The sequence below is a fragment of the Poecile atricapillus genome, chromosome 1, assembly GCF_030490865.1.
Source record: "Poecile atricapillus isolate bPoeAtr1 chromosome 1, bPoeAtr1.hap1, whole genome shotgun sequence".
Taxonomy (NCBI): domain Eukaryota; kingdom Metazoa; phylum Chordata; class Aves; order Passeriformes; family Paridae; genus Poecile; species Poecile atricapillus.
The window spans coordinates 90,950,048-90,968,540 of NC_081249.1; the positions used below are offsets into that span (position 1 = coordinate 90,950,048).

General features: G+C 43.6%; 1 protein-coding gene across 1 annotated transcript in view; it reads left to right on the top strand.

Moving 5' to 3' along the window:
* GSK3B (glycogen synthase kinase 3 beta) overlaps positions 1-18,083 on the top strand; it is a 149,070-nt gene extending 130,987 nt beyond the window's left edge. The window contains exons 10-11 of the mRNA XM_058856055.1: positions 5,118-5,216; positions 12,259-18,083. Of these exons, the coding sequence (XP_058712038.1) occupies positions 5,118-5,216; positions 12,259-12,326 (167 nt within the window). The 3' untranslated portion in view covers positions 12,327-18,083. The remainder of the gene's footprint in view (positions 1-5,117; positions 5,217-12,258) is intronic.
* The last annotated feature ends 410 nt before the right edge of the window (positions 18,084-18,493 follow it).

Consider the following 18,493-nt stretch of genomic DNA (forward strand, 5'->3'; position numbering starts at 1 on the left):
TAAATACAGATGCTTTACTGTCCAAATTTTATATGGTGTACAGTTCATCTGGCATTACACTGACTCAGTAATTTTTTAGAAACTGTAAAAATAAATGTACAACTAACTTTCTTATTTGAAGCCAGGCTGGTATCAGATTTTAAAATCATCTATTTTTTTTATACAGAAGTCAGAAATGTAAAACTGATATGCCCCCAGAATAGTTATGCCTGCCAAGACAGAATGTGTGAGAATATGGCATACAAATATGCTAGTAATTAATTTTGGAGCACTTTTTCTTTTGTTTTTTTAGGGATTAGCTGCCAACTCTCACCCTTTGAGCAAGAATAGTTCCGTATGCATTTTCTATTGAAAGTCTAAAACACCTTTTGGCCCAGTTAGAATCAGTGTCATTTTTCAGGCTATTTAGTGTGTGCCATGCTCCTCTGCCAAAATGTGAACCTCTCCTTCAACTTGTGGAGCTTTTTTATTTATAAAAAAAAAAAAAGAAGCCGTTTTTGAAGCATAAATACATTAAAGTGGTCAAGTAAATAGCTTATGCTTCCAGGTCACTGTCCTCTGTGCTGATTTCTACATCTGTTGTTAGAAATTTAGCAGTTATGTTACAAGTGCTTCCTTGTACTCCTGGATTGCCTTTTGTTTTGCCCCTTTAAGGCCAATTTCAGTAGCTAAAATAGTTTTGATCCCAGTATCTTAATACAGCTTCACCCCTGTTCTTTTTGAAAGTATTGATTGTTTCATGATGACATTAAGATTGAATTTATCTACTACATGAAAACAAGGTTTTTAAAAAGAAATGGAAACCTCTATAGTGAGTCAATTAAAAAAAGGTTTTTCTTAGGGGAAAAACAGATATATGTATTAACAGTGTATCCCTGGTTCCCCTCAGGTAGTGTGGAAGCTGCTGGATAAGCTACCCTAATGCTCAAGCAAATTTAAAGCTCTTCTTTTGCCATCCTAAGGACCTAATGTGCCCTCACTTACACAGTCCTGGGAATGTAAGAGAAAAAAGTTGCCGTGGAGCAACCTCCTTAAGATAAAAAAAAACACCAAATTTCTGTCTGTCATCTACAGGTGCCAGTTTTACCATCTGTAAGGCGAAGGCAGGACACAGGCTGATCATTAATGCATTTCCAAACAAGCTCTGTTGCAGGCGACCAGTCAAACTCAAAAAGGACCAAACTAGAGTTGTTTTTAAATACCTAAATACATTGCTTAGCACAGTGATTTGAAGAACTTTGTAGCTGATAAATGTACAACAGTCTTGACTATGAATTCAGGATTTACAAGAAGCTTTTGCTCCTCCTGTGTCTACTGTTCAGTTCTTGTTCTCTGGTCTTTACTGTGCAAGGTTCCATCAAATTGGCTGCTCCAGAGTAAAAATCCCAACTGCGAAACATATCAGATCATTAGATGGATAATGACTCATGTTAAGTCATCTGTGGTAATTTAAAAAGTAATGAAAGACAATTTTGTTTTAAATAGCATTTGTTTTCAACAGGCAATATTAACTTCTAGAAGTGTTTGATTTGGCTGTATCCAGTTGCCTGAAACCCATGAAGTAGGAGGTGACTGCAGAGGGCTTGAAGGCAAAACTTAGAAATTACAAGATAAATCTGACCATTAAGGCATTGGATTGATTTTCAAAAAGAAGTTAAACAACGTACCAAATCTGCTGACCTGAGCACTGATGCTGCTCAGACAGAGTCTAGAAAAAGAGCAATGAGGGTATATGGAAGATCAAGATTGTGGTTTTTGTCAGCCAGCTGTAGTTGTGGGGCATATGGGTGTTTAAAGAGATTAGAGATTAAATCTGTTGCAGAGAGCATTGTCTGGTCATTTGTAATGTCTTGCCTGTAAGTTTATCTTAATTTAAGCAAATATTATATGCTAACTGGGTTTTGAAAAAGTTATTTTGGCTAAGAAAGTATCTCTACTAGCCACAGAGCTGCAATTCAGTTAGGCTTTTAAATCGGCAAGACAAAAAGCAATTTTTCTCTTAGAAGCCAAATTTTCAAACAGTCTGTGAAATGATTGCCATTTCCTAAACTGCTTGTAACATGTCAGCAATTGTGCTGCGTCACAAAAGTTAATGTCACTCCAGGGCCATTGAAGACTGTAAAATTCTTTCAGTGATTCAGCACTTAAGAATGGTTATCACACTTCTCGAAGATAATTTTTTTTGCTGAAGGGGGAGTGCACTGAGATTTTTGTTTGTTTAATGACCCTGGCCTGTGACCTTTAATTTTTTTTTATTTAGAGAGATATATATGTATATGTCTATATGCATATATAATGGCAAGTTTGTTATTGTGACAAAAAAAACCCCATGGTACAAGAGTAATTTTTCCAGGGAATTCTTGGAGTGTGGATATATCAAGTATAATAATGCTGAAAAAGAACACTGCTGTTTCCCAACACCAGGCATTTTCCTGTGTTTGGGGAATGAAAGGTGATCTGGTCTTCTAGTAAAAGTGTACATTTTCATTCCTGCTCTTTCTTGGAGATGTTAAGTGGCTGCAGATGATATGATTTGATCAGCAGAAAACCAAAGATGTTCTTCCAGCTGATGTGGATAGGAGTTGGGTCTCATAAATGAATTGTGATAGCTTCTCTGTTCACATCATGATATTGAAAACTTTGTCTGGACTGCCTTGACCACAGTAGCTTCTTGCAGCTCTATTCATTGTAATTAACCCAGCCTTGAGTTGCATATTTGGTTTCCATAACCAGGCTACAGTTGAACACCCTGCCCAAATACTGTGGGGGACGTCACTAAGGACAGAGATTCTCAGTATTTTGTAGACTGCAGATAGTCATAGGTTAAGCTTTCTCCACAGTATTGCCATGTCTCATCCTTACAGATGGGATAGGTGCAAAAATGCAGTGTAGCAAAAATTCAGACAAGTTCTTAAGCAAAGCTGCTATTAAACTTCAAGCAAGACAGTCCACTTTACTTTGTTTCTATCTCCTCTGAATTGTCCTGCTCCTCTTAACTTAAAAGACACTCAGAGTATGCTGAATTTAAGAAATTCATACCAAGAAAGATAATGTGAAGTTGGAGATGGGAACAAGGTCAGTCTTCTAGTTTCTATGGAAGTTCCTTGAGGTAGCTTTAGGGAAATGGTTGCACTTGCATTAAACACAACAAAAAGCCATTATTATTGCCACAATACAAAAGGAGGTGTTCTGACAACATTAGATGAGGGAGGAATGCGAAGGGGGTCGAAGTGCCCTTGCAAGGGTGTTGTTCTGTCTGATCAACTGGTTCTTGGGCTACAGCAACACCAACAGTCTGTAGCTGCACTTCAAGGCACTGTGCAGTGCTGGAAGGTAGCAAGTGTCATGGGGTTTCCTTGTTTTAGTTCTGTTTTTGTTTGGATCACAGCCCTGTATTGTTTCGAATAATGAGCAGAAAATAATGTGGGGCGATAGAAACTTTCAAAAGAGCAACGTGGAGTGGGTTCCCAGTAATAACGGATTTGAGAAACAAATTTGGAAAAAAATACTAAGACCCAAGATAGTATTGAAGTATAGGTTTATAACTGGTGTTGCACTTTGACACTTAAGGACTCAGTTTATTTCTTCAGTTTATTTTTCCATTTAAAATGGAGATTCAAAAATTCTGCATAACATTATGAATATATGAATTCTGAATTACTCCCACAGGAATTGAGGATTTTGTATTTTTAGAAGTACTGTAAGTACTGAGGCTTTCTAGAAGGACAAGCTAGGTCTGCTTAGACATGAATGGAGTATTACAAGATAGATGGGTTGCAGGTAGTGTAGCAACCTGCTTGCATTCATAAGTGCTGAAACACGGTCTCAAAATGTGTAGTAATAAGAGGCTTATAATCAGGGGAGTCTTCTGTCTCTTACCCTCCCAGCAGTAATGAAACTTAATGTAACAGCAGAGAAAAAAAAAATCAAGTGGACTGCTGCTCCCTTTAGGCCCCAAGTTCAAAGGTAGCATTAAAGAGAAGTAATAGCCTCTTAAAAATGAGCCCAAATAATTTGAGACTGTGTCCAAAACCCCCTTACTGAACCCATGCCATGATTTGGCTGGTTTTCTGTACAGCCTGTGCTATCTGGAGGTCTTGCGTAAAGAGCTTCCTATTCTCCTGTTCTCATTTCTCCTCCAGATGACCTCCTAGAGCTCCAAAAGTCATCAGTCTCCTTCCGTGAGGTGACTGTTCACATCCTTTTTTACCGGATGTTGCTTTCTCAAGAGACAGCCAGTCACTCCTGTTTCTGAAACAAGCAGGACCTGTCTTGTCTCGGCTCAGTCCCACCTTCTGTGAGGCACTGGATTCTCTTGAACGGGTGCCAGAAGATTGTCAATTGTTGGCAGTGTGTTGCCCTTAATCCTCCCACAGTTTCTCATTCTGATACACACTGAAGCTATATTAGATTTGGAGCCTAAAAGACATGACTATTTTTTCCCTGGTTAATGTCTCCAGACAGAAGGATTGCATCATTTTGTTGTCCATTTAAATTGCCCAGCTGACCGATTCCCTTTGCCTTTCCCTGTCCTTTTAAAGGATACGTTACCTCTTCTTGGCCTCGCTCAAGGAGAATGCTGTGAGAGTTTGGTCTTGGGTTCCTGAGTCCTTGAGAAAAAATGATGCTTGAGTGAGCCAAAGAACTGATCCTTGAAGCTCTTGGAGCAACTGTTGCAGCTGCTTGCTTGCTGAACCAGTGCCCAAAGCAGCACCACTGCTATCAGCCTTCTCCCTGAGACTGATTGCAGATGGGCTTGTGAAGAAGGGGGTCCTCCTCCAGTGCTCAGAAGGAAACAGCATTATCAGGCCATTGCAAGGTACAGGCTTGGCTGGTTCTTTGCTCACTCCCAAGCCACTCTCTTCCTCTAGGAAATTACTCTTTTGCACCACTATCTGTAGTTTTGGCAGTCTTGTTCTGGAGACTCCCTTGCTAAATATCACTGTGGTTTCCTCTCGCTGGTTGGCAAAGAAGAAAATGTAACATGAGTGACCTTGGGCTGTAAGGGCATGTGTTTCACCTGAGGTGCCCTTACAGGGGGAAACCCTAGGAGCTGATCCTGCATGTGGAGCTCTTTGTGGATGATGAGCTAACTGTTTGTTCCACCTCCCCTCCAGAACTGTCAAGTAACCCATCTCTGGCTTCGATCCTCATCCCTGCTCATGCCCGGAACCAAGCAGCTGCTTCAACCCCTACAAATGCTACAGCGGCCTCAGGTGAGAACATGCAACTGCCTGCCTCCCTCCTTCCCCACCCTCGCTCCCGCTGCCCAGACACCCTCCCTCTGCTGAGGCCCGTGAGCCACCTCAGCCCACAAAGTGAGCAGGGAGGAAGGGATTGTTTCAGTATCACCTGAACTGTGGTCTTGGTAGGTGGTCATTTCAGTGCTAACTGCGCTCACCAACCCAAATTGCAACCCAGGGCACTCAAACTTGAATTTGATTGCTTAATTTGTTGGTTCTTTTCACTCAGACTTTCACTGTTTAAAAAAAAGTCATTATCTCAGCTGTTTTTTAGCAATCCTAATGGATTGTTTTGCACCTAATGTCTATGCTCTCAGCCATCCTGAAATTAACAGAGGTGGTGCATGAGTTTGTGATGCCTAGAAAGAAAAAAAACCAGCTAGCTCAGAGCATGTGGCCTCTGTGTAGTGTGGATGGAGAGGATTTTTCCCTAAGGGCACTGGCATCTAAAAGTCTAGTTAAGGAGGTCAGTGAGCATGTTCACTGCCTCATCCTAGTAGTTGCAGTTGCTTCCTACTGAGTTAGTTTGTGTCATCGTCAGGCACAAGGCAGATGATTTTTGGGTTTTGGCCAGCACTGAGTGAATTTTTTGTTTGCCTCCTGCTGTCTCAGGTTTCTGTCAGAAACCTTTTAAAAGCTCACTGTTGGCCAATAGCCACTCCATATTGTATTCTGTTTCCAGTGAAAGCTTTAAAGCCTGATAATACCAGTTGGGAGACTCCCAAAGAGACTCCCAGGTGCTGCAGGATGTGGCAGAGGTGATTCAGTACATGGCATTCTTCCTCTGAGTCAGCCCTGAGTCAGCACACCAGAGGCTGTCTCAGGGCTTGGGCAACCAAAGGCAGGCTGCAAAACAGGTGTGCTTCCACATGTCCTGCATGCACATCAGCACCAGCCCACAAGAGCTGTCAGTCCTTTTGTAGTGCAGGACACTTCCTTAGCATAGGATAGCTGGTAAGGATAAGGTCTTATTCAAAAGCTGCTCTTGAAACATGCAGGAAAGCATTTGCTGGTTGATGTGCTGGACACTTACCTGATATTTGAAGCACTTGGTCCAGCCAGTGCCATACAGAGAGCATTTTCATACTCTGGGACAGACACACACAGGTTTGAAAGATGAGATTTCTCTTTGAAATTGTAGTAGCAGTAGATTAAAGACACAGCGTGTACTACTTATGTACTCTAAATTTAGGAGAAAGCAAAACTGCTATTTTCCAATTTGTTTGTTTCATACACTTGGCGGTATTTTGCAAATAGTCATGTTCTCTGTTTCCTTCTTATGTGCATCTGTTGCTCAACAAGTAAGAAAACAGATAAAGTAGTAAAAGTGCTTAAAAAACTACAAAATACAAACATGGAAAATTATCTTAAGCCTTCCTGAAAAATATTGTTTTATCTAATGTCCCTTTCATGCCTTTTAAGGAGTTCTCTCCACCAAGACACAAGTCTTGAAGAATTAATGGGGTTAAGAAATCTGTTTTCACTCAGAACTTTTCAAGGGCTTGTATAGGGAGAAAATGCATTAGACCAAGCCCTAAATGGGAAGTATTAAAAGAAAAAAAACCATCAAAAAACCAAAGCAAAAAAACCCCAACCCATCCCATATTATTGATGTCAACATTTTTAAAGCACTGCATTGAGGGATATGTCCTCCTATTTGTGGTTCAAAACCAAAAATAATATCCTTGCTGATTGGAATGAAATGGTGAAATTAAGTTCAGTATTGGTCAGCTTTGGATTTCTGCAGTTGGTCATTTCTTACTGCAGGTGGTGAGAATGTCACCAGAGTTACGCTGTTTAGGATTAGGTCCTGTTGAGGTTATTTTAATCTGTTGTGTTTTGCATGCTGATGCTACACTTAGCAAGAGGTTTCCACACAAGAGGTCCCTTCTTTCTCTGCCCACCCTGCACCTCCCAGAGCAGTCAATGTTAAGTTCCTCAGTAACTGCTAAAGCAGTGTGGGAACAAATCTCCCACCTAACCCAGGGCATCCTGATAGGCAGGAGACTTCTCTGCAAAATGTTTACTTGTGTGACTAAGCAGTACAGGTTCAGAAATTGGTTTTCTGAGTGGCGATGATGCAGCAAAATGTAGCTCTCAAAGCAATAAAGGGAAGAGGAAATAATGTAATTGTAACTCACATTATTAGTGTGTAACTTGTGCTTCTCTCTAGCAAGCAATGTTAGAGAATTACATTTCATGTTGATTTCCTCTTCTCTTGAGGCAAAACGCTGTACTTGCTCTAGTAATGGAAGCTGGCTTTGCAGTGGTAGTATGTAGTCTTGCTTCTCTGGCATTAGTAAATTCTCCTAAACATTTATGAGAAACTCTCAGACATAAGTGGCATGTCTAAAGCAAAGTGGAGGAGAAGAAAGATGAGATTTATTGGCCCCTGCTTGAAATGATGCAGTAGCTTTCTGTGACTTATACTGGTTATTGATTAAAAATGCCAATGCAGTTGTATTCCTGGGGATGGCTGGAGGAGGAAGAGGATGGTTTCATAACTGTGCAGCCACAGTATCTTAGAGGGAGGCATGCAGACCAAGCTGAATGCAATGCATATTTGCTTGTGTGACTACGTTTTTCTTGCTGGATCAGCCAGCAGCAGACGTGTAGTTACCTCTCTGTTAGTTAGCGTTAAGATGGAAGAGCGTAATTGCCATCTGCAGGGAAGTTGTGCCAGCAGGGATTCTGGGGTCATCATCTTAGGCATCCCACTGTGTTGATCCCATGTAATCCCGAGTGCAATAGTGTGCCTGAACTTTCAGCAACAAAACAGATTAGAGCTGGTGTTACCTGCCAGTGTGTTGTAGTTGAAAAACACCACAGTGCTCCATGAAATAAGATTTAGTGCATTTGTGGTAGTCACATTGAAGGAATTTTGAAAAACTTTAATTCCTTAACCAGGAGAAGATGGGCAGGTAATTCTCTCAGGCTTCTACAAGCTTAGAACAGGGATGAATCCATTACAAGAGAAGTAAAATTTGCACATTTTGCCAGGTTTGCTCAGAGCCTGGATTCCTACATCCATAGGCAGGCACAATAGGAAAACCAGGCTGTCCTACTCCTTCCACTTGTCTCCTCAGCTCTCCTGTGAGGATTCCCAGGCTGGTGGTAGTTTTGTCTCTGTATCTTTGCAGATGAGCAGCACAGCCTGTCAGCATCACATATGCACCCAGCTAATTCTGTCAGCAGTGCTAATGGGCTTCCTCAGTCTGAGCTGGCATCTCTGTTGCTCTCTGAACTGGAGCCCTGTCTCTCCCTTTCAGGAGGTTTTTAAGGAGTGCCATGTACCCTCCAAGAAAGCTGAGGCACTCCTTAGAGCAAAAAGCTGAATTGGAGGAAGTTCTCTATAATGATGAGACATGCTTTTGCCCTCTGTTTGAAAGAACTTTTGGAAGCAGCTGGCACTTAAACCCTGATGACACTTCTTTGTCTGCACAGGCAGAGGTGTCAGGCGGTGGTTCAGGACAAAGAGGCTGCCCTGACCTCGAGCTGGGCACTTGTCTGTCCTGTGCCACAAAGCTGCGTGCCAGCTCCTAGTTGTGCTCCCCAGCAGGGCTTTGCTGTCCTCTGTCAGCATTGCTGAGGGCCCAGATTTCCTTCTCTTAGGCCCAAACACTGATTTTTCATGGTGAGAAGTGAATGTCCAGAGAACCTCATATTCCAGTTGTGGTCTTTTTCTGGTGCTTCAGCAAAGCAATGCTGGACTAAGCCCCTCTTTGTTCCTCAAATGTCCTGTTGATGCAGAGTCAACAAATGACCTGAAATGTTAAAATGCTGCATTTTCTTGCAGGCTGGGAGCAAGGTCAGCCTTGAGCTTGCTCTGAGCTCTGTCCCAGCCTGGGGGGCTTCTGTATATCGTTGTGAAAAGCCCCAAGAAAATGTTCTTGGCCTCCATCACCTGATTTATTTTAACATGTGGCATATATAATTCTCAGGAACTCCCCTGTTACAGTGATGGTAAAAAAGGAGCATATGTTACATGAAGCTCAATCCCCTCTTTTTTTTCTTTATCTCTGTACAGTAGCAATGTAATGATTACAATTTCAGCCTCTGCTGTCTTCAGGAAATTGAGATCAAAAGACAAGTTTTATTTCAGCAAATTAAATACAAGCACTTTTTGTACACGTACAGAGAAATCCTCTGCCAACACTATAGACTCCAGCTGGACTGCTCGCATCAGGCACTGCCAGCAGATGTTGCATTAACTGGAGTTCATCCATACTTGAAAATTAATCTAGAACAGGCATAGTGAGAGTTTAAAGTGTAGAAACTATTATCTGGCTGGCTGGATTACTTCTCATTTCTGTGGTCATTTGTGGTCTGCATGCATGTGGGATTTGGGAATTGCTCCTTCAGGGAAATTCTCCACGTAGGAGGGCATCTCTCTCCTGCAAGGCCAGCTTCCCACATAACATTGGTACTGTCGTCATGCTGCCTTGGTGCTTTAATTAGATGAGATTTTTTCCTTTTTTTTGTCATGGTGGTCATTCCTTTGTAAAGGAGGGGATGCAATTAATTTGGGGTGAGATGAAAGGGGAATGAGAAACTCCCAGGGCAGTCATCTGGCATCCTCTGCCCACAGGACAATTTGTCTTTCTTCCCACACATTCCTTGCAGCATTTCCTTTTCAAATAGGCATCACCCTCTCTTCCCACTTGTCAGTTGTGTTTCTGGGTGCTGCTGATTGTTTGATTTACTATTTTTGCCGCTGTTGTCGATATTACTTAATTTGTGACTCAGCAAGTGCTGCCCATTTCTAGCTGGCATGTGCGGTGTGGTTGACAGACTGGAGGGAAGGGATGTCATCCAGAGGAACCTTGGAAGGCTTGAGGGGAGCCTGTGCAAAACTCACCGAGTTCAACAGGACCAAGAGCAAGGTCCTGCCCCTGGGTCAGAGCACCCCACACACAAATACAGGCTGGGCAGAGAATGGGTTAAGAGCAGCCCTGAGAATTTGGTGGTGTTGGTTGATGAAAGCTTGGATATGAGTTGACAACATGCACTTCTAGCCCAGAAAGCCAGATACATCCTGGGCTGCATCAAAAGCAGCTTGGGCAGCAAGTTGGGAGAGGTGATTCTGCCCCTCAACTCTGGTCTATGACACCCCACCTGAAGTGTTGTGCCCAGCTCTGGGGCCACCAGCATAAGGATGTGGACCTGCTGGAGCAAGTCCAGAGGAAGGTGATTAAGATTATCAGGGCCTGGAGCACCTCTCACTTGAGAGAGCTGGGAGTCTTCACCCCAGAGGAGGCTCTGGGAAAACCATATGGCAAACTTCCAGGGCCTAAAGGGGGCCTACAAGAGAGCCAGAGAGGGACTTTTTACAAGGGCATGAAGTGTTAGGACAAGGGGAAATGGGTTCACACTGAAACAGGGTACATTTAGATTAGATATTAGGAAGAAATTCTTTACTGTGAGACTGGTGAGGCACTGGCACAGGTTGCCCAGAAAAGTTGTGGCTGCCCCTGGAATTGTTCAAGGCCAGGCTGGATGGGGCTTTGGGAAACCTGCTCTAGTGAGAGTTGTCCCTGGTCATGGCAGGGAAGTTGGAACTGGATGTTCTTTAAGGTCCCTTCCAACCCAAAGCAATCTGTGATTCAGTTCATTACCTTTGTTCTTGGCTGTGGTCAGGTAAGTGTGGCTGAAGAGGAGAGGGTTTTGCTAACAGGTGACCATAGAGCATTGACCAGCTCCTCTACGATGGAGAAATGTTACTGCACACCCAGCACCCACCGGTGTGTTTCATCATGTCTGGTATTCCTGCCAGTCACACAGCCCTTCAGGCTGAGGTCACCAAATCTGTTCTTTCTTTTTATAAACCCTTTCCATGTGTCTTTTCAAATACATGGTTTTCCCAGTCTGCCCTCTTCTGTACCGAGATAAGAAGTCTTTCTGATGTATTTTCCTGTTGCAGTATCATTAGCTTTGCAGTTAATCTTACATAAATTAGGTGGGTGAAAATGCCTGACAGTCTTGGAGAAAACCTCATTTAATACCTTTTTCCCATCCTGTATTTCACGCATTTAGGTGTTCACCCACTCTATAAGTATCTTATAATCTTTCTGACTTGCCTAATTAGATACTATATAGAATGGTTCCAGGTGCATCTTTTTCCCCCACCAGCTCTTCTAGTACTATTTTTTTAGAGGAAATACCTGGTACATACAGCCTATGAAAACACAGTTACAGTGAATTTCCATTTATTTCTTTGCAAACCCTCCTTTGTCTTGGAATGCACTTTGACACATGCCCTTGATCCTGTGACTTGTCTCTCTGTGAAGCACTGTCCCTCCCTGAGAAGGTGTTGGAGGCATTTACTGCAGAGATCTGATCCTCTAACATATCATGTGCTTGCATAAACCTCATTACTGGCTTCAGGCCTTGATGTTAATCTGCTTCAGCAGTTCAGAGGGTGGCAGATCCAACTTGGGTTAAGCAACGCAGAATACAGCAGCAGACTTGAACGACTTTCTCAGGCAACAAGTGCATGAATTGCACGTTGGCACACCAGCTGTTTCTGCCAGGGGAGCAGGCTTGTCACGTTCCTTGTCGGCACTCATTCACACAACTAACAGGCAGGTTCATTATAAGAAGGACTAACAATGTGAAGCTTCAGCACCAATGTGAAACCTCATAGTGACCCCAGACACTCGTGTTGGCTTTGGCAATGCCAGTGTGCCTTGTCCTGTATTTATGTGATGTAACACGGGCAACTTCACACTGCGCAGCCAGTGTTACAAACTGCAGAACCTGCTGGAGCCCAGACCACAGCCCTCAGCCCTCCAGATTGCTTTTGCCCTGCTTAAAGACCATCTTCCATCTTTCCCCAGATTGGATTGTTCCATCTGCATGCCCTGAAGTCAGGAGAGTATCCTAACCAAACAGTCTTGGCGGGAGTTGTGGGTTTCCCCTTGTGGAGAATGTCATAGCTGTTGTTTCCAATGTGTCTCAGTTTTGGAGGTAATGCTGGTTGTTTTTTCTCTCTCCCCTTCTCGTCTGTTGTTTGCAGATGTTAACGCAGGAGAACGAGTTCAGACCAATAGTGTAGCTACAGCATCAGCCTCCAACTCCACCTGAACCAGTACCAAGCAGCCAGCTGCACAGGAAAAATCACCAGTAATTTGAGTCTTGCTCAGCAACACTGGTCACATTTGGAAAGAAAATTAAAAAGAGGAAAAAAAAAAAATCCAACAAAACAACAAACCAACCAACCTGTTCATTTTAGTGTTCAATTTTTTATTATTATTATTGTTGTTCTTATTTAACCTTGTAAAATATCTATAAATACAAACCAGTTTCATTGTATTCTCACTCTGCAGGGTGTCCGGGGCAGGGGACTAGGTGGGGGGAGGAGGGAAAGCGGAGCAATACAACACACCAATGTCTCCCCTCGACAATCTCTTCATGTTGGAAGTTTGCTGTTGTGTACTTCAGAACCAGGACTCTTGCCTCATACCCCCTCCCACAACAGAAAGAAGGAAAAAAAAAAAACAAATCCCAAACCTCATTCTCTGCTGAAGTTCTATTTTTTTTTTTTTACCCTCTTTTTTTATTTTCTTTTTAAGTGAAGTTTCGGACTTTGATGTAGTGCACAGCTTGAATTTGGTCGGGAGCTTAGCAGGGGTCATTCAACAGAGCTCAGCGTTTCTTGTCAGCAAATCCATATCCCAGGTTATCTGAAGAACTGCCCTGGCTCGGCACCCGGAGCAGGCGACGTGGTAGGAAAATAGGTTGCCATGGGGGGGGGGGGGGGGGTTTGCCCTGTGTCTAAGGCTTGAACGGCTAGCGGAAGCCTTTCATTTTAAAAATCAGTGCTAGTGATGAGGAAATCTGCAGCTTCATGTGGGAAAAGTCTTGCCCGAGTGGGTGATATATAATATAATACACACACATGCACGAACAGCAGCGGTCGGCTCTGCCAGGGCATCCCCTTTGCCCAGCTGGAGCTCCTGTTTCCGTGTCTCGGGCCGGCTCCCAGCTTCAGCAGAGAAGAGCGGACGAACAAAATCCTCAGCAGGGGCAGGGGCCCAGCTGGTGGATGGATGTTAAGGGACTTCTTGGGAAGTGGCCACTGTGAAAGTGTGTTTGGTTGGGTTTTTTCTCTCCCCACCCCTCCTTGGCTCTTGATTTGAACAGGCTTCCCTTTCCTAAGGTGCATACAGGAAAAGGACACCAGGGTTTATAATGTGAACTGTAACAGGCTACTGGTTTATTCTGTAATACTTTTTTTTAACTGCAGTTTTAACTTGCAGGATGCCACATTCTCTGATAGTTCTGATTTTAAATTCACAGCTAGAATCTGTATTTAATTTTCCTCTTTTTTAACCTCTTGCCTTTTTTTTTTTAAATCTCTATTTATTGATGCATATTGCCACGTCGCCATTATGTTTTTACATTGGTAGAATATTAAAATACACATCCGAATGCTCTTGATGGTGATTTGTACCTGCTGACTTGTAGGAAAGCTGGCTCTATATGAGTGTGTGTGTATATATATTATATAAATATATACATGTATACATAGATACAATACTGCTTTTTTTATTTTGTCTACGATCTCGAATCAGTCTGACTGAAGCGTGAGGTGAATGCTTGTTCTAGTCCATCAGTTCAGGGTCCAGGTTTCCTCCCTGCGACGGCGTGTGGTGCGAGCATCCACGTCTCTCTTCCTGAAGTCAAAGCAATATTCCTTGCGAAAGGGTCAGGTGAGCGGCCGGATGCAGCCCCGGCGCGGAAACGAGACTTTTGGAGACCTGATCTTGTGGTAGGCTTGCGGTTGGTGTCCGCTCCAGCCTTATCCTTCTTCAGAGAAACTGTAGTCGCCTTTGGTGCTTACCGAGCCGTTCCTCGACCTGCGGATCTCTAAGGCAAGCAGTTGCTTTTCGGGAACACGCGGAACCTTCGTGTGGCCCGGGGGGAACCGGCAGTAGCGGCTTTGGAAGCTCGGCCGCCGCAGGGGCGGCAGGGGCTTGGTCACGAGCTCGGTGTGTTTCTTCTTGTACCTTTTATGCTGTTGACGTGGGATTTTTTTTGGAAACTCTTAGCAGCCCCGGAACTGATAAAAGCTCTGCCCTCTCCCTCCTGCCTGGCACGCGGTGGGCTTGGGGATGCAGGAGCTGATTGAAGAGGTGAGTGACCACCTACCGTGAAACCGATAAACCCTCATGTTATACCCCTCGGCGATTTGCTGTTGGGCACACACACACAAAAAAAAAAAAAAAAGGTTTTAAAGCTTTCTTGCATTCTGGCTGGCTGCAAAGGAAAGCACACCCACGTTGAGAAACAGATGGCTTTCCAAATCCTTACCTGCAACTTAATAGAAAGGGCTGAAGAGCGTCTTAACGCATGCGCTCGGCTAGTCAGTGTCCTGAAAGGTAAGTGAAGGGGCTTGGTTGACCCAGTGATCCAAATCCACGCAGGAGACTCAAAAAGTAGGACAGTGGCAGGGTATGGATCTGCTGTATAGACAAGACTGCTGAAGCATTGGCCACAGGCGCTGTTATTTGGAGGCAGTAAATTACAGAGTCTTTAAAAAAAAAAAAAGTAATAAAAATATCAAAGAAAAAATTGCTGCTTGTGCCAGGACATGTGGCTTTTCTTTCTCATTTTTTTGTTAAAGACTGGCGGAGGGGAGTCAGAGCGTTTCTCTCTGGTTTTGTGACTGTGCCGGCGTCTGTGTGTGTCTCGTGTGTGTGTTAGGCGGGGGGGAGGGTCAGGGGTGCCCCTCTGGTTTTATTTCTGTTTTCAAGGATCATAGCAGGATCACACACTCTTTTATACAAGTTAGATCCAGGTCTTTGAACAACCTTTTTTTGTAAATAATTAAAAAAAAAAAAAAGAAAAAAAAAAACACAGAAAAAGTAACAACAAAAAACAAAGCTCCTCACCAAATTCAAGCTTGTACATTATTATTTTTGGTTGTTTTTGAATTTTTGAGTTTTATTGTTTTGTATGTAAATATGTGGACCCAGGAACTGTTATTAATGAGCAAAAAGTTACCGTTCAGGGCAGTGATTCTGTTTAATAATCAGACAAAATGTAGACGAGCTTTTTAAAGCCATATAGTTTTAACTCTGTACAGTAGGTACCGGCCTGTATTATTGTAACAATAACTCTAGCGATGTATAGTGTATCTATATAGTTTGGAGTGCCTTCGCTTCCATGATTTTTTGAATTTTATTTCCCTTTTATTTTTTTCTCCTCCTTCTTTATTAACAATGTCTCCCACCCCAAACCCGCATCTTTGCTCCCCCTCCCCGCCCCGCTTTCTAACTCTTTGAGTGCTGTAAGGTTTCGGTGATACCCTGATCAGTAGCAGAACGAAAAGAAACCGTCTCCACCGTCATTTACTTCATTGGAGCCGTGGCTTTGTTCTGGGAGTCTCCAAGGTGCCCGCCCTGCCCTTCTCCTCCCGCTAGCAGCAGCCGATTTCATCGGACCCTTGCCCTAGCAGCCCATTTAGATTTTGCTTGTCTCTCCCCTCAATCCTGCGCCCAGGAGCGGCTGGGCAGCAGCAGCTTCCAGGAGGCTCGGCCTTTCCCACCCTCCCTGCAGCTGGGCCGGGGGCAGCGGCGAGCGGAAAGGGCCCCCAGGGAGGGAAATGCCCACATCCCGCAGGGTTGCTGCGCTGCGGTGGGAGTGGGGGCATCGCTGTAGGAGACTGCGGTGGTTTTTTCTGCCGGGAGGACTTTCTGTTCCCTTTCTTCTCCCTATTTTTCCCCCACATCCTTCCTCGAAGTCACTTTTGTTTTCTTGAGATAAGTTTAACATGACTCTTAATTTCTTGTGCCCAGCACGAAGGCCTTGTTTCTAAAACTAGTTTGCTTGTGTTTTACTACCTTGTTAGTATTCCACATAAGATTGTCTTGAATGGGAAAACACGTAACTCTTTACCAAACCAAAGGTTGCTGTTTTATTTCAAAGCATCTCGTGTTCATTCCAGTGAAGCAGAGGCTGCACTTTCTTTCTGGTGACACGAAGGTCAGTGATGCCAAGCTGTTGGCGACAGTCTGCTCAGAGCTGTCCCTCTCTTCTTTTACACTCTTTCAGGCTTCTTTTTTAACCCAGTGTGGTCTTGATGTGTCCTTTACGTCAGCCCTGCCGTAGTGGGTCCCTGAGCCGGGCTGGATCACAGTCTGTCATTTCCGATGGATGCTCAATCAAGACGCTGGTGTTCTTTACTATTAAACTTATCTACCTTGCTAGGGAAAAAGAAAAAAAAATTACCTGCAAAAGAAAATTGACTGGTAGAAGACCCCTGAACACTCTGTCCCCTTATTTCGAAGCCAAGCTTTACCTAAAATAATGGCAGGTGCCTGCAACTTGCAACCTAAAATTCCCCCTCCCCCAGTTTTCAGTACTTGGAAAAGCAGAAGTCAAGCAGCCTGTCAGACTCGTACTCCTGTACTAGGAACCTCAGCCACCGCAGAGACAAAGGAAAAGCCGATGAGGAAAAGCACAGTAGGGTATTCGGTCCGGGCTCTGCCTTCCAGAGACTGCCAGCGGGTACCCCTGGGGTGGCAGCTGATTTCCACGGGGCTCTCGGCCGCTTCTGGTCGTAGTTGGCTTCGTTTTGCAACACTGCAATAATGGCAAAACGACAGGAAAGGAAAACAGTACCTAAGGGGTTAGCTCGAGAAAAGTAGCTTCCTTGTGTTGGTCTTTCTCAATTTATTTTTAATATATATATATAAAATATATTTATATATATATAATTTGCTTGCCTGTAAAATTTGCGTTCATTAATGTGTTGCTGATGGATCACTTGGGCCTGTACACACCAATTAGCGTGACCACTTCCATCTTAAAAACAGAAATCTAAATATATATATATTAAGGACTGTGGGTTGTATACAAACTATTGCATACACTTGTGCAAATCTGTCTTGATTTAAAGGAAAAGCAAAACCTGTATAACATTATTACTACTTGAATGCCTCTGTGACTGATTTTTTTTTTTTTTTTCATTTTAAATATAAACTTTTTTTGTGGAAAGTATGCTTAATGTTTTATTATTTCCCCCTCCCCATTCCCCTTGTAAATACGTTTTGTTCTGTGTGACTCGGTTCGGAAATAGTTAACTGGTACTGTAATTTGCATTAAATAAAAAGTAGGTTAGCCTGGAAATGAAATTTAAAAAATACCAAGTGTGTGGTCTTTATTTCAAAAAATTGCCCTATTCTTCCCTCCTCCTCTCTCCCTTCTCTGACCCTTGTTCCTCACCCTCATGCCTCTTTCCACTCTGTGAGAATAGGTGGACGTGAATCTTTGTAATAATAAAGAAAAAACTCCAGAAATGAGCATGTTTTCTTAAATGAGCTGTGTTATTCCATGCTATTTTTAAAGAAATGCCAGCTTGTCTATGATACCGTTTGATTTGATGGAGAGAGGAACCCTGGGACATAAATATTTCAAATTGAAACAAACCAATCTTCCTTTACCGTCCACCTATAGATACAAACTTAAGAACCTGTGTAAACTGCTGGCTTTGAATCCTGCACTCATGGTTGTTTGGGTTGTTTTTTTTTTAATCATTGGATCCCATTAGTAATGTTATTTGGTGGTGATCTGTAAAGTTTGTCGAGACCACGTCCAGTGGACCGTTCCTCCAGCAAATCAGCACGTAGCTATCTCTGAGTTGGGTTTCCGGTACTGGATAATGTATGTATTAAACATGACATGTCTATTAGCGCAAAAAGAAAAAAGAAAAAAAAAAAAAATAAAAATCCTTTTTTGGGCTGGCTGACCTGGCCGAATCCATTCTGTCGCTATCCTAAAGGCTAGATGCGAGGTCATGTGACTGCTGCTTCAATAAAAACAAATTTATATTGCAAAGAGACTCCTCTTGCTTTGTTTGTGTGCCACGAGCCGCGATTGTTCCCGTGAAACCTCTACTGGGCTCCGGGCTGGAGCATCCACTCCAGAGCCCTCCAGGACAAGTGGGAGCAGGGTGGGAAGGGGCCCTTGATGGGTCCACACGGTGAGTGTTGAGTCAGGATCCCCTTGATCCTCTCCTGATTGCCAAACATGTCTGGGAGCTGTCCTGGCCCCTCCTGGCTGCTGGAGCCGTGCCACTCGGAGCAGGTGCCGGCTCCCCGAGCAGGCTCGGGGCTTGCTTTGTGCGGGCCCTGCTGCTCTGGGGCACCGGGGTGGCAGGGCCAGGCAGCCACCCATGGCCTGGCTGCCCCAGAAGCAGCACAGTGAGCAGAGGCTGCTGTCCCTTCGCTAACCTCTGTCCCACAAGG